The following is a 16,725-nucleotide window of genomic DNA, read 5'->3' on the forward strand; positions in this document are numbered from 1 at the left end:
TTTTTAAACGTAAGGATCTCGAATCATACGAGTGAACATAATTGAGTATAAATTTGTAGCTTTTCATGTTACTTGAAAATTATTTAGATTCGTATTAATGTTGAAATTTCTTCTTATTATTAAGCCTTGTAAAGGAAAATAATTTTACCATAAATACGGGTACTTAATCTTTCTATCTTGAATTTACTTAGAACGAGGAAAATTTTTACAGAATTTCCATGAAATTACTCCTTTTGTTTCTCGCTCTCTTTTTTTTCTGAGTGATCTCTCTCTTTTTAGATTCCAATTAGATCGAGCGCGACATACCTCGTATAGAATTTTATGAGATCGCACGTGCCAAAAAAAAGTAAGCTGACTGCTCGTGGTGGATTGGTGGGTAGCAAGGACCGTGCTTGTTTGTATCAGAGGATCGAAACAGTTGAGCGAGAAAGCCTATTAGTGTACTGAAATATAAATTGTACAACATAAAGGCACTTCAACGTTCAACGCTGTTAAACTCTGCTTTATTTCTCACTTATTCAAACGGTCCAATAGCAACGTTAATAATTAATTTAGGAACAGAAAACCCTAATTATCGAAACAATAGATAGAAAATGAGAAGATTGAGAAAATGATTTGCAGTTGTATTAATAATTAATAATCGAGCGTGCCACTCGTGTCGCTATATCGCACAGCAAACTGACGGATCCTCGATGAAAGAACGTGTTTTTGTAGGGGTTGGCACGGAAAGAAATATTGCAAGAAGAACGATTTCGTATTGTATCCACGTTGTAACGTTTGCAATGGGACACGTGGCTGCCATACCGCGTGCCACGTGTCGACCAATCTAAATCTAATAACACAAACAGCTTTACAATAACGCCCGCCGTACGCGCTACCGTTTGCTAGTCGAGGTAACAGGACACCATGTGAACTAATCGGACCGAAGTGGTCCTCGAGATCCTGTTTCGCTATTTGTTGATCCCGACGTGGTTTCTCCTGGGAGCTATGCCGTTGAAGCAAAAGATGCTCGCGGCGATTAAGTTGTTATTTCCATGTAATGCGATAATTATTATTAGATTGCTGGTTCTGATGCAATTCTATAATTTGCGAATAGAGCGTAGATGAAAGTTTACTTCGCGAAATTAATTTTCACAAGATTTGATAAACGATTGGAAAAATTGCGAAGGGAGCTGAGCTTCCAAAATATGAAATAAATACGAATTTTTAAATTAAATTATTAAAATTAAAAAATGAATTAAACATAAGAATAATGTTATTATATAAAATAGTAATATTAATTCAGCCAATGGAATAAAAATTGTAATCATTAGGCAAATATATTATTTTATAAAAATACACAATATTTTTTGTGTGTTTCAAAGATAATATTTCATCATAGGTTTATTAGAAAAATTACTATATCAAAAATAATAACAATGTTATTACTTGTTTGTTCTTTTTAATAGTTGCTACTATTTATAAAATTCCATACTAGATTCGCTAAATTAAATCAACGTAAGGGGAGTCACAAATAAATTTCGTATGGTTGATTTTAATTCTCAAAAATGTAAGTTTAATTTATTTTAATATACATCGACGAGTGTTTGTACGCGCGTATACATGCTCATGTGCGTTCGCATGCGTACAAGAACGACGCGCCATGTAAAAGATGATGACATTGTGTGATCGAACGAAAGTGATAATTAATATTATAATCAAGATCACAAGATCACAGAGCGTGTGTGGCTCCGAGACAAAGAGCGCGTCTTCCACAATGGAAGTCAGCTTGCCAAGTCGATATGCAAAAAGGAACTTTTTACAATAATAACTTTAAACGACATTCGTTCCAGAAGAAACAAACGATACGGTCTATGCTCGTAAACTGCTGCAAAATCTGAACTAATTGGAGATTTCAATTCTGCAACGGGACATGCTTCGTATACTTTCGTGACATTCGTTTTCTGTGAAATTAATTTTGGGCCGGCTTATCGAACGATTCAAATCAACTATACGTTTCTATACAATTGCTACGGACGAATCCAATTTTTAACGTTGTTTCTTAATTCATATCGTTATCCGTGCTTTTCCCTTCAGACATTCTAATCGCCGTTTCTTTCTTTCTTCTTTTTTCATGAATACGAATCAGTATAAATGTATACGTTGGAAGAAACAAGTCTTTTCTTTTACCGATAGTAGAAATATCCATGGAAAACAGCTGGGAGTATTTATTTATTTATCATTACGATCACGCGTCGATTTGCCCGTTAAAAGATTGGATCGCCAGCGTATTAATCAATATGAATAAAGCTATGACGCTCTACGATTATTTACATCTATTTATAATAATTTTCGCCCTACAATCACGTTAATATCGTTTCGTTGGATTCCTGGAAATAGTTTTTATCTTTTTGTACATCGCAACAATATTTACAAGGAAATTTACAAATTACAAGTTAGACGTTACGCTACCTAGCCGATATTGGTTAGTCTCTTAAAACGTACGGGTAGGAAGATAAAATTTCAAACTCGAAAATGCTTTCTAAAACTATGATGTCTGTTATTCACTGATAAGCGATATGTCCGTCTAGTGGTGTCGTTTTTATTTCCTAGACCCTCGTTAGCCTCTTTGCTTGCTTTGATATAAAATTGCTCAGCACCCTGTGAACGTCCCCGCCTGCGTATACTATTGCCTCTTCTGTAACTCTCGAACAACTAGGCGTTTATATCGTTAGAAACATCGTACTACAAAGTTGAAGAAAAACACCTTGAAAATATTTTGTCGCAAGTTTTAGAACTTTTTTAATAATTTCGTATACGAGAGGAGACGCAGGGCAAAGGAGGTACTCGACTCTATCGATAAGAGTGATCTTTTCGTATCGAGATAGCTAGATTAAAAATAGCGATATCGGAGACACGAAAAGAGAATAGTCATTCGGCTGCTTTTCAGAAATGCTAATGAATCCTTCAAATTGCCATTTAATTTTACATTCTATGACAGAATAGAAACCTCGATTCTCGAAACATTGATAAATGAATCGATCGATTATTCAAACCATGATTATTATTTGTAAATTCGATTACTAGAACAGTACGTTACGATTCGTTTAAATAATCATGGTTTTAATTAATAAATAGCAATTTGAACGAGTTTCCGTTCCTTTTGTTTAAATAGATGTCAAATCAATTCGTATGCTCTAGAATACAATTTTACGATAAATAATTACAAATATAAAAGAAATAATTTATTCGTTAAAAATCATATCAGATATTTCTTAACAAAGAAATGGATGTAATCGATTTCATTGTCTAAAAGTTGTATTATACACGTGAACCGAACGACTATGTCAATAGATGAAGAAAACACCCCTATGTGCTTCGATATGTATCATTCCTTAACTTATTCGATCATCGTTAATGATAAAACGTTATCGATTTTTGTTTGCTCTGGTTTCGATATACTCTCACACTAAAACTGAATTCATCGCTCAGCTCCGACGAAAATCATTACGCAGATGCTTCTCTGCGACGATTTCTTCTTCCGTTACGCGGCAACTGGAGAAAAGGTAAAATGCGTGAATCGAGAGGACCGATTTCGATTCAAGAAAGCGATTGTCAATCGCGAATACGATGATTATCAGAATATTCAAATTCGCTGAAATCCTGCGCATCGATGGATGTCGCTTCCGTGAACATATAGCCCCTCGATATTTTCGCCGGAGCTTACATCTCGTAACACTATTTGCCGTTCGACGAGAGCAACGGACTGGCGGCGTTTGAATATCCTTGACTGCAGGTGGGCAACATAAATGGATTCATGTTGAATGGTGAACCGACCACTTCTCCTAGTCCTGCAACATACCCACTGTCGGTTATATGTTAGTGTCATTCACTATAGCTTACAAGTTAAGAAGTAATTAATGAACTGGCGATTCGAAAACATGTTTTACATTTTTACATAACTATAAATGTGAAGATTTAATCGAAGCGCAATTATATATTTAAGGAAAATTGAATCGAAAATATATACGGTCAGTCGCAAGAGATTATGTGCTTATGTCGCAAGAGAGATATGCACTCCTCTAATGCTATATATTAAAAAACAATACAAAGTTGGATTATAATATTTGAGTTGATTATAATATTTATAGAAAGAGATTTCTTTTGAATTAAATTCTTTATATTCGTTCAGCATGTTTTTCACGTTATTTTAAAATAACGCCTAAAGAATGTGTTCATTCGTTCGATTAAATTTCCTTATTTATCCTCTTGCGCTTGGCAACGAAAATGGAGTTGATTAAAAGCGTAGACAGATCAATGCGAGGTCGGATAAGGGGAAGCATACTTTACTCTATAAAATCGTAATATGAAGTGCGTTCTGGAATCACCAGTTCAAACAGAACAAATTGAATTATATCGGTGTAGTTATTTAATTGTTTCTAGTACTTGTAGTACTCTAGTACTTTACTATGTGTAGATAAATAAAATAGTAAAAAGTTCAAGGACAGTAGCAATATAAATACGCAGAAATAAAATTGTAATTTACATGTAAGAGATAATAAGAATAAATGTTGAGTAATTTTTTCATGCATATCTCTGTTTAAATAAATTTGATATCTGCATACTCTAATTGTAACTTATATATATCGTAGGGTTTAATAAACAGGAGTAATTTTATATCGATGACTAGTGCTCATTACAAGATGAAGGACTATATTTGGAACTATGTCGCGTCGTTAGGACACGTGCCAACAAAACGACCGTTCTAACGACGCTAACGTTCATTGGTTAAGTGGCTTTCTTAACAATCGACGGCAATAAACGATATTATAACGTTTCGTCTACGAGGGTACTCGTATATCACGATAATAACAAAGCTACGCGAAGCGTTTCACGCTTTCAGCAAATAATTTTATTTTGTAAATTTGTTTTAAAGTATTGACCAATAAATATCGAACAATATGAAATTTAACACGAAGCGACCTTGAGAAAATTCTAGCCACTCTTATAATTTAGTACATAGTCATCAAATAATTTTAAAATTGATTAAATATTTGAAAAATTGCATAAAAAATTTCGAAGACCACATAGATTGCATCCGAGTCATTGTTTATTGTCAAACATCAAAAATTCAAGGTAAAGATTCAGCTGAATATCCAAACATAATATATCTCATAATAATGATACATACAGAGGCAACTGAGACGTAATATCCAATTTAATGAAATCAAGGACGGGATGGGGATTATCAACTATTCATAAATGAACGTGTGTGTACATACATCCTCGAGTCTCGTCTCTCGTGCATGTTTCTCATAATTCTTTAATCGCAGTGCATAGGGTGGTTGTGATGGTGATGATGGTGGTTGTGATGGTGGACGGTTAGCGGTTACTGGGCGGCTGTGGCGAGGTGGTGCTGTGTGGACCAGTGCGGTGGGACTGAGGTGGTCGGTGGTCGTACTACGGGGGCGAACGCACTCCCATCCCCGGACGTATAGAAAATGCCATACTGTTCGTGCGCTAAAACGAAAATTTCACATAAGGGAAAATCATAAAGTGCGTGCACCAGAACCATACGTATACGTAACAAGCGCATGCGTGCCATAGTTTCACGTGTACACAAATTCACACACAACATGCATATTAAATTACAGCTCGAAATGTATCGGGAAGGTACTTTTGTTAACTTTCTTTTCATTCGACCGAAATAAAATAGAATTTTCCATGACTCTCTTAGTACGGACACACATTTCGAATTGTTGAGAAGTTACAAAAATCATGAAGCAAAATCGACAGGATTAAGTAAATAAAATTGGAAAATACAGAGATAAGGTTGATATCATCGAATGAGATATACTTACGCGATGTATAAAGAGTCGGGCTACCAGTGTACGGATTGGCTACCGAGTAACTTCCGTTTGTGCTGTGACTGTGAGGTGTGCTAGCCGAACTTCCGCAATAACCACCACCGGTCACGACTCCACGTGGACTCGCGCTACTGCTTTGCCTATAGGCGTCGGCGCTACCACCGACGCTTCCTCCGACGCTACCACCACCGCCGCCTCCGCCTGCAGCACCGGCTCCTGTCGTCACGGAACTACCGTCTAGAAATAGAAACCTGCCCGTCAGACGAACTCGTCAGTATTTCATCATTCTGTTCATAGCGTCTTGCCTATTACACCCGAACGAGGAGGAGATGACGTATAACGACGGATAAACGCGTTTATTTCGAGCTAATTTTAAGTTTCATATCGTGTTATCAATATTGAAGCAGTTAGAGTCAATTCAATCGTTCTGTTGTACTTTGTATAATATATATTATATGAAAGACGCTATTTAGACATAGAGAAGTGTTATATATATTTCTATTTTGATGCTGTTTGTGGAAGAAGCTGAAGAAAAGAAAAAGAACAAGTTTAAAGCTAAAGAAATAGATTGGCTTTACTCGACTAATTGTTTAACAAATGATGTTGGGTCAAGTTATACATCGAATATTAAATGCGCAGAACTGGCTATACAAGTTCTGTTTCAATGAAACAGATAAGATTCACGTTTGAGATCCCTCGTGGAACGATGCAATAACTCATTATGTGTACTTATTAAGAGATATTTTAATTTTGAATATGTTGTTGACCATATATATATATATATATATATATATATATATATATATATATATATAGACAATGTTAACTTCCGCAACAGATGCTATTTGTAATTAGCGTGACACGGTATCTTGCACCAGAATCGTTTCGCGTTTCTAATTGTTATAATGACTTTGTTATCGTGTGATCTAGACATAGAATATCGCTATAATACTTACCGTCTGTCCATTTCGCCGCGCTACCGTTTTCCTGTACCGTTACTGCAAGTTGTCCTGTGTACGAGTTGAACGCTGTTGCCGAACTAGATGTTGGTGGTGCAGGTGGATGGCCCGATCCTGGACTTCTAGGTGCTCCCGTAATTCCAGCGTTCCCGCTTCTCGGCATACTGTATAAGGCTTCTGCAAGATCCGCCGCCCTTTTTAATATGATTTCTTTTGGTAATTTTTCAGGATCTCCTGGATGTCGTGGAATAAGTTTCTGTAACCTTTGGAAACCGTAGTCGATCGTGGGTTCGTTTAATGCTGAAAAATGTGTAAAACTTTACTTTAGTAATAACATATAGGGTCATATACGTAATTATAGCTTGTGCATTCATTTGTACTAATCTCTATTAATTTACAAGTTTTATGGAAAAAGGGCTCAGAAGTCCAAATATAATAGTAAATCGAATAAATTACGTCGGAAGCTTCGGAACTACAAAACATTGTTTCTTTATGTTTATAAAATAAATCATAATAATCCATAATAATTCTAGGAAATATTCTGTTGTCATCTGTTACACATATATGTATATTTAGGTACCATAAACCTATAGACCCTTTGTTCAGAAAGCTCTTCAGTTATCTTTCGCCTTCTACGTATTGATTGTGATATTCAAAATATGTATAAATATACATATGTGATATAAAATTTAATTATCATTCCTACCTACATTGGAATATAAGTTATATGAATCTCTTATCTACATAAGGTATACAGTTATTATACTCACAAACATAAACAAATCTACCAGGTGCTCCTTTACAGAATTGTTTAGTTTTGTATGATAACGTAACTTCAACGACGCCTGGTATCTGTCGTGGTGGAGTTTGTACTCTAATTGCGTTTGGTGTAATTAGCTGGAAGAAAAAAATAAATGAATGTGAAGCAAGATACGTATATATGTATAGTGTAAGATATACATATATGTAATGTACAACTTTCGCTATGAAAACCAAATCTTGATATTTAATTCAGTTACAAATTTTTTTCTATTCCAATTATCTTTGTTAAAATATAAAATTATACATACCTCACTCCAAACCAACATCGACCCAAAAACGACTTGAAGTCCGTCGAAGAAGTTCTCTCCAATGATTATTACCGTGGATCCACCGGATGTCCAGCCTTCGTTTGGTGATATCGCTTTTATGCACGGTGTTTGAAGAGGTACAGGCGTATAGAGACCTGATTTTGCGGATACACAATATTGTTAGCTTAACATATTGATATAATGATTACGTTTCGCTTTAAAATATCAATATAATAACATTTATTGTGCTTCAATGTCCTTTATACATGTATAAACGACGTTGTTAAAGTTATTGTGACTTTGTAAAATTTGAAGTTAATTCCAGCGAAATATTGCTTTAAATTACATCTTTCTGCAGCGCCAGTGAAAATTATATGCAATGTTAATATCTTAACATTATAGTATGATTAGCCATTTACATTTGTATGCTTGTAGTGTTGCGCCATAGAATTATTCTAAGCATTAACATTCTAACTATGTATGACCTAATTTACCCTAAAATAGATTTTATGAAATGTATATACATATCAAATTTCTGTATACGGTAGAATCAAAATGCAAAATATATAGATATATCAAGACGAATATTGTAGACTTGTACGTATTTATGTCAAATTTGGAAATGTAAAAATGCACAAAATGTACACAGGTAATAAAGAAAAACATAAAGTTTCTAAAATATAGCGTTCTTTACGATATTTAGTAGGATTGATAAAACTCTTTACATAAATAAAAGTGTAAAACAATGTAATTATCACGTGTTGTACAAGAACAAATGATTTGTCAACTTATAAACGGAAGTGTAATATCGGTGTTATATTTGAAATCACGAAAACAATAAGAAATGATATACAAGAATGAAAAACTCGTAATAATGGAAGTTGAAAAATTACTCGAATACCTCCGATCGCACGGAGTAAGCTGAGACAGTTAGTTAGGGGGTGGGATACGGAAAATTATCTGAATATTCTGTTTATTCGGTCGAGGCCGCGTGGTAGATATATTTCCCGTGGCAGCGTGGCAAGGAGAAAGAGTAAGAGAAAGAGAAAGGGGAGGTAGCGGACAGGAGAAAGAGGCTGAGGGCTGGAGTGGCCGGAGAAGGGTTGTAACAAGAAGGAAAGGAGAGGGGGGCGATCGGGCCGCTGGTGTCTCTGCTTGGAATTTATAACCCAATGATATCATTTTGTACCCCAGCGAAGCCAAGCCACCCCCGGTACCAACCCTGGCAGAGCGGAGCCACGGCAGAGTGGCTGACATCATGGTATATTGCTCCCAGTGATGCTCAAACAGTTTCCACCTCGAGTGCTTACGCTTCTGTATAAATCTTAAAAGGTTTAGGAGATCTTGACAGTGGACATGGCGTGTGTGATCTCAAAAAGTTAATGACTGTATTCCAGAAGTGGTTTACATTTTGGAAATTTAATAATAACGATACGAGTATTCCTATTGACTATCAAATATTAATAAAAAAAATTTAAACTATTCGTACCTATTGTAGATGAAGATATTAATTGGCATTCTTAAATTGCAATATCTTACTCGTTTATATCGTCTGTTTGTAATAAAGTGGAAGAAAATTTAAGTACTCGAGGACAGTACAGCGTTAAAGAGTAGCAGTTTCCGTGTAAATGGAGATTCTTGAATGGGACAAAGGTATTTATTACGTTCAATGTATAAGAAAGTCGTTAAACAGAGTCAGCGACGTTGGCAACCACCCTACTAGAGAATTGTCGGGTGCGATGGCATGGGGTAGAAGAGTAGGAAGAGGTAGAGTGGTAAGAGGTAGAGGAGGGTTGAAAAGAGGGATTCTGTGGAGGAGGCCGGAACAAGCGTACCAACCCGGAATAAATAAAATCCCCCGTGCCACTAGCGAGTGGTAAGGGATGCTACCCTTACTACTCTTTCCTACTCTCTCGAGTTCCTCTTTTACCACGAAACCATGGCCAAAGTCGAAGACTCGTTGTACTCCAACACGTTCGGCCCGATTCTCTCTGATCACTGTGAGATCGCGCGATAACTTCGTTTACCCTGATAAAGACCCGCGAACTTCTGCAGAAAGAAATTGCTTTCACTTTCACCGCGAACGGCGTCATTAAGCCGGTGTTTTATGGCCAAACTGCTTTCTCTTTACCTAGGCGACTCGCATAATTCATGCTCCTTAATTATCGTTTATATCTTTATATATAGAACCACGCAAACATATATATTCTAATATTTAATTAAATTTTATTGAGAAACAAACTTTCCATGGTGTAATTAGAGAAAATACGATATTAACAAATGGACTGCGGATGCTTATGGAAAATTTAAAATTGTAATGAACTGAATTGAATGATGTTAGTTGGAGCTACTTCAGTGAAATCAAACGTAATTTCGACATTGACGTAAGTAAATTTGGTAAACACTATCTTAGTATTGCAGCTTTGACAGATCTAAACGCCGATTTCTAAGACGGATAGGAAAATTCGATTGTAGTTACGAGCTATCTTTTTGTCCGATTCCCCTTTCTCTCCGATTTTGTCCTTTCAGCGTGTCTTCTCCTTTTGTCTCATCGGTATGCCTGTTTCAGCGTTTTGGGAGTTGCTCGCTAGGGAATTTGAAAAGAGTGCTAGCGGTATAGCGTCACAGCAGTTGCGAAAGCTGAGAGGATGAGATAGCATAAACTTAGAATTCACAAACCAACACCTCGCAGCAACCACTGCTAAAAGAAAGAAAGAGAAAGTGGGGAGAAAAGGAAGAAAAGAGAGGTCAATCCCGAGTTTCCTCTCCTTCTTTGTTCCCTTTTGTTCCTGTTCTACTTGTGTCTTTCCGCTTGATGGCAGCCAGCCCGGCAAAAAAAGAAACGAAAAGATACGGTAGGGTGGAAAGAAAGCTTGAAACCTGCGGAGAGGAGCGAGAAGAGAAACGGAGGAAATAAGAGCAATGGAGAAAGCACAGAGAGAAACGTAGTGGATCCCTCGTTTTCCCGCATCCCATTGATTTACATCTTGTCTTGGCGCAGCAAGGAAGAAAGGTTGGAAGAAGAAAGCTAGGAGAAGAGGAGAACGCGCGTAGTCAAGGGGTGGCCGCACGATATCAGCCGTTTGTATGCGCGACCGACGCCAAACTTTGCTGAATTGCCCTATGACTCCTTATATCCTATCCTCCGAGCATGCCCCTCCCTCTCCTCTTACGATTCCACCCTCTACTATGGCTCTCGAGTCGTTATACCGATCTCGAAGAAACCAACTCACCCCGCTACTGTACCCTTCCCTTTCATTCGAGAATTCCGTAAGGAAGGGAAACGCTGCTCGAACGCCCAGGATCTTCCAATTGTAAATGACGACTATAAATCGGTCGAAGAACTATCGTAAGATTACGTGTACGCGATTAATTGCGCGTCTCGTGTGGAATTTAATTCACTGTCATCTTATTTACAACATGTTTTATTTAAAGCAACATTTGATAAGTATTCATAGTTTGCAGGGATATCACTAAAAATTGTAATTAACGTTATTCGCATTCACATAAAGTTACAAGCCTTTCATATAATTTTATTATTTCTAGACATATTACATTTTTTATAATCGTTGCAAATGAACTCTGTGATAAATCATGCATTGCCATTAATTATAATGTATTCGTGAAAGAATGAAATATCTGAAGTGATAGATCGTGAGTATTTAAGACGTCGCCACGATAAAGACGGATCGTTACAAAAGCTTTGTTTAAACTCGATTACCAGCGTTATTTTATTTTAATTGCGTATTGCAAGTACAATCACTTTCGTAATCGCACGTTATTCATCATTTTCGTATAATATTACAGCAAATTAATAGCATTCTGTATCGTACGAAATGCGACCTTAAAATTACACTTCTTTCGCATTTGGTTAGTAAAAATCTATTTCTAATACGTCATCATCACACTATTACATCATTTACTTTACAATCGTAGTTCATGGTACTCACTGTTGTATTCACCAGGATCACTGGGATCCAATCGTTTCGTTCTACGTCCGTGTTTGCTGTTGTTGTGAACGAACATGTTGTCCGAGACGGCCAGTAGCGGTCCCTCTACTCCTACTTGCGTGGAAATGACCACCTGTTACGTTGAAATTCGTTGATATAAGATTTTACTTAAAAAAAATTAGTAAAACTATAAACGTATATTTTTAATTCCATAAAATAATCCAAATTAATGGGACAGAGAAATTACATTCCTAAGATAATTTCGAATCTTGCATAAGATGAACAATTTTTCTTGTTATTAAAAGAGGTCGAATTATCAACAATAATTTTTCTATCACAGATTAAAGAATTTCAACATCGCATTTAATTTTCATATCGTTTTTAGATTTGCAATAATAAATATATAAATAAAAATAGATATCGAAGTTCTAGTTTTACGTCGTAATACAGATAAATTTATAGTTTACGGTATGGTTTAAAACATGTTAAGCCATCGTCAAATAGAACACAAAAGGGCGTGTATACAGAAACTATGCCGTACAACACGTTGCGTAATTTTATTTACGTATTATGTAAGTACAGTGCATGTATATGTTAATCATATCTCTTGCGAACAAGCAATGTAACCTGATTTACTACATTGCATTATGTGTATTCGCCATGCATTCCGTGACTCTCGTGACCCCCTATTTGCACGTATGATAGATACTATCGTACAAATGTATGAATATAATCTCATTAAAGCTGAGCCTTGGAATATGGTTGCGTCGTGTAAGCAACCTAAAGCATTGTAAGTACTATTAAATATTTTTTCTTATTTAAATATTGCGTATTAATAAAGGGAAAATTCATTCTCATTAATTATAAAATTATCTTTTGTTAAAATAAATTTGTAAAATATCAGTTCGAGAATCTTTACAAATGTAATTATATAATAATTCTATTGATGTGTGATGTGAATAACGTAACTTTATTGGTGACGTATGTATATTTCTTTCACTTCCATAATATAGAGAGCATACTTTTGCGAATAGAAGTTTAGACAAATTGAAACAAACCACGTGGTTAACCTCGAGTTTGCCGGATGCAAACAAGAGAACGATGATTTTCGGGAGAAAGTAGAAAGAACGTTTATAAAACCGACTGGGCGGTTGGTAAATGCCTGAAGTTTTGTCCTTCCGCAACTTCTCAACTTTCTTGGCTAGTTGGCTGTGGTACCTAGCGCGTAACGTCGTGCAAACTTGGCCAGCACAAGGGTGAGTATAATCCGGCTGCCCTTCGCCAAAGAAATTTTCAAGGAAACGAAAGGAGTACTGCTAAAATTTTAATTCGCTACGTCAAGTAATATGCAATTTCTAAACAAATTCAGTGAAATAATAAGTACTTTAACTTTGGTTTAGCTTTAAGTGGTCGAATACAAAAATGAGTCCATGAAAAATTTAAAGATAAGGTTTGGAAATTATTTAAAAAAATATACATTGATATTATGTAAAAAATAAATCATATTAAAATTATCATAGGTCAAATATATTATACAGTACTTTTAGAATTTACAATTTTTTTCTTATATATATATTTTTTATCGATATAGTTGAAATCATCGGCTGTTTTTCAAGTCAAATTAACGTCGATTAATTATATCAACTAGCCAAAGGAACGAAGACGAGAACACGAAAAATCTGTCGGAATAGCATGCTGGCGTATCGTTCTATAGTACGCCTAGAAATGCGTAGCTTCCACTTGGAAGCATTCTTTTTTAATTTCGAAAAAGAAAAGAAGAAGTTGGTCGAGGAGACAGCAATTTCCCGATGGTCGGCCATCGTCGGAAGTTGAGATCCCCATCCAAGAGACGTAATCCAAGGGGTTGGCAATTAGCTCAGCGCGGCATCAACCAACCCACCCCCGTATCCGTTCACCCCTTCCACCCCCACCTCCGTATAACGGTCTCTCCTACTCACCGACAGCCGTATCTCGCCACCCCGTCCGTATCCATTTCCACAGACAAAAGGTAGAATTAAAAAATAAATTACCAAAAACTTTGCGCTCTGTCTTTTCGCCTTCTTCCATTGGTTCCGTCCGCCTTATCGCGCGATTGTTACGTTCCCTTTCTGTTCAGCCACTTTGTAATCGAATAAAAGAGATTCGAGACGCGGAAGAAAATCTAACTGTTCACTAATTTCTTTTTCACTCGGAAATAACGTTTTATGCGTTCGGCTGCTTCTCGGATTTTTAATGTAAACGTTACTTAACAGTAATGAAATTACGAGTTTTTATTTTAAGATAATGTTTAGGATTGATTCGTATCTGTGGTTTACTTGTGGTTTACTTGTGACACTCACGTACAATTAATAGATTATTGTTGTAAAAGTTCACGCTACATTAAAATATGAAAATTAAGTTATTGACGATTAAGGTATAAGGTTTGTACCAATGAAATGAAAATGAAAGATATATAAGAAAATACATAATGCAAAGAAGACATTTCTATCCATATATTCTACAAAAAAGATCATTCAAATTCCTGAAGATTTACTGTTATATATTCATCAAATTTTTATCAAAAAATACGAATTTGACATTTTGACCACGCTGGCAATTTTTTCTTCTTAAGCGTTTCAATTAGCAAAAATTGATACGTTAACTTACTTGGAAGCGTCTCATATCACGTGGATTGCCGGCATTCTTAAGGCAGTTCTGGTTGCACTTGAGGAAGAACTTGAGGAAGAATCTGAAAGCAGAGGGGACCGGAGTTAAACGGTTGACAAGGTGCTTAACGCTCTTCGACGCCGAGAACTTAATTAGAACGCGAACTTGGCTGGAAAGTAAGTCTGAATATTGCATAAGCCAATCGTAAGCCCTGTTCTACTCGCCTCTATTATTCAGCATTTCTCTAGATTAAACCCCCAACCACGTGTTCTTCGACCTTTAGGACCGTACGGCATTGTATACTATGCCAACGTACGTGGCTACTACGCCACTCTATCCAAAATGTCAGATCGTGTATTTTTATAAAAATATATTTTTTTTTAAATCAGTTTAAATCAGTTTTTAAATCATTTTTTTTTAAAATCTTCGTTTTCGTTCTAAAATACAAAAACAAATATAACATGTAATTGCAACATATTTCTGATCACCAGAATCAACGAATGTGTATTAAAGATACGAATGATTCGAAGAATAAAGAATTATAAAATAATATTAATCTATGTAGTACTTGAACAAGACGATGGTAACATGCGGCTTCCAAAAGAAATTTAAAAAAACTCACAGAACAAAAAGCAAATTTTAAGGCAAAAAGCCGACGATTCAATTTTCATGAATTATGTAGACTGTAGGGGGAATATTGAATTTGAGAAAATTTTTGTAGATGCGGGAATACTCGTGTTTGCATTGGCGAGAGTGAAAGGCAAAAGAAGAATTCGCTGAAGGGACAGAAAGAGCGAAATACGGAATATGTTTGTGTTGGTAGACTGAGATAGATCGAGAGAGAGTGGAGAAAACTCGTAGGAAACAATCAGGAGGACCGAGACGATGAAGAGTTCGACGGATGAAGGGGTAGTTTTCTGGGTGGCTGGTAGGCCTGTCCTCCCGTGGGACACCATTGTTATCCCCCTACGGACTGCGTCTATACGATCCGGGACTCCATCGAAAAATCAAACGCATACCTTCTAGTAGTGACGCCCGCTTTTTTCTTTCTCGTTTGCGCGAATCGTCCAAGCGAAACTGTAGGAGGAACTCGTCTGATTTCACTTCGTCGCCTCGATTCCTATCGATACCACGTTCCTTTCCTGTTCCTTTGTCTCCGCTATTTTCCGTGTTCTATATACGTTAAGAGATAAACAAAGGAACGAAAGACTGCATAGAACACAGTAAATGTCGGTTCGTTTAATTTTATGGACGCTGGAAGGAATAAAATCGTTTAGGTGTTGTGTTATATACGCGTGATCCATCGTCCTTATCGTTGCGTTGATTTATCTCGTGCCACGTCTCATCGTCTCTCGCGTCACCGTTCTTTTTATTTCCCATAAAATTGAGAGAAAATAGAGCAGCGGTAATAATAGTATAAATAACGTCTAGTATACAAGTTAATGAAGTCGGTAAACTACGTGGAAACACGCTTCGTCGTAAGTAATCATAATAGTGTAAACGTATCTTTTATTACACTTATTAAATTCGATTAACACCGTTTTGTAATATCTTGTATATGTTACTTACTAACTTTTACAAAACTCATCTCTCTTCGTAATCTTTTTACGATTATTTCAAATACATCTGTATATATACTACGTTATATACTCCAAAATGTCTATTGAAATTAGTATGTAGTTCGAACAGCAAGGTTCTATTTGTAGATATATCTTCGTGCCGTACTAACAGAGCCGTCAATTCATTCCTCTTTGCGATATCGCACGCGCGCAGATAACGACAGCGTGAGCGCGCATTACACGTGGTCGGATTATCTAAACGACACTTTTATCGTCGGTTGCATGATCCAGAGCAAGTTGTCAACCGAGTGGAACGTTTGGCACGGAATCCATATAGTTGGAAAAGTGAAAAGTAAAAAACGAAAACCGATCGGGAGATAGCCCTTGTTCGCGTAGTGAGTACGGAAGGGAAGGACTGCAGGCTGGATATAAAGAGAAAAGGCGGAGGAAGAACGGGAAGGGACGATATACAGAAAGAGAAAGGGAAAGAAACGTATCGATCTCCTGCTTCATGCTTTTCGTATCTATCCGTATTCATGGACTATGCTCTAGGTTCGTGTTAACGGTTACGTTCGGCCGCTCTTAGAACGCCGAGCGAATTTAATTTCGTTTACTCTTAGAGGACGTTAAGATCTTATCGAGATGCTGGATGGGTATTCAAAGCATTGTACTTTACCTTATCATCGTTGTGGATC

The 16,725-nt window shown here is 36.5% G+C and overlaps 1 protein-coding gene across 5 annotated transcripts in view; it reads right to left on the minus strand.

The window, feature by feature from the left end:
• Positions 1-1,532: 1,532 nt before the first annotated feature.
• Positions 1,533-16,725, minus strand: part of LOC126919864 (transcription factor collier) — a 96,119-nt gene continuing 80,926 nt past the window's right edge. The window contains exons 7-14 of one of the 5 annotated variants that reach the window (XR_007711802.1): positions 14,472-14,553; positions 11,826-11,958; positions 7,876-8,030; positions 7,576-7,702; positions 6,803-7,105; positions 5,841-6,083; positions 5,262-5,499; positions 1,533-3,830 (exon numbers count right to left, since the gene is read on the minus strand). Coding sequence is in view for 3 of the 5 variants with exons in the window: in XM_050729510.1 (XP_050585467.1) it covers positions 3,718-3,830; positions 5,841-6,083; positions 6,803-7,105; positions 7,576-7,702; positions 7,876-8,030; positions 11,826-11,958; positions 14,472-14,553 (1,156 nt within the window). In the remaining 2 variants the exon portion in view is untranslated. Of the gene's footprint in view, positions 3,845-5,261; positions 5,500-5,840; positions 6,098-6,802; positions 7,106-7,575; positions 7,703-7,875; positions 8,031-11,825; positions 11,959-14,471; positions 14,554-16,725 lie in introns of those variants that run through there. The other 4 variants (XR_007711803.1, XM_050729510.1, XM_050729511.1 and 1 more) reach the window with 4 other exon arrangements.

Source organism: Bombus affinis, chromosome 8, assembly GCF_024516045.1.
Source record: "Bombus affinis isolate iyBomAffi1 chromosome 8, iyBomAffi1.2, whole genome shotgun sequence".
NCBI classification, from domain to species: domain Eukaryota; kingdom Metazoa; phylum Arthropoda; class Insecta; order Hymenoptera; family Apidae; genus Bombus; species Bombus affinis.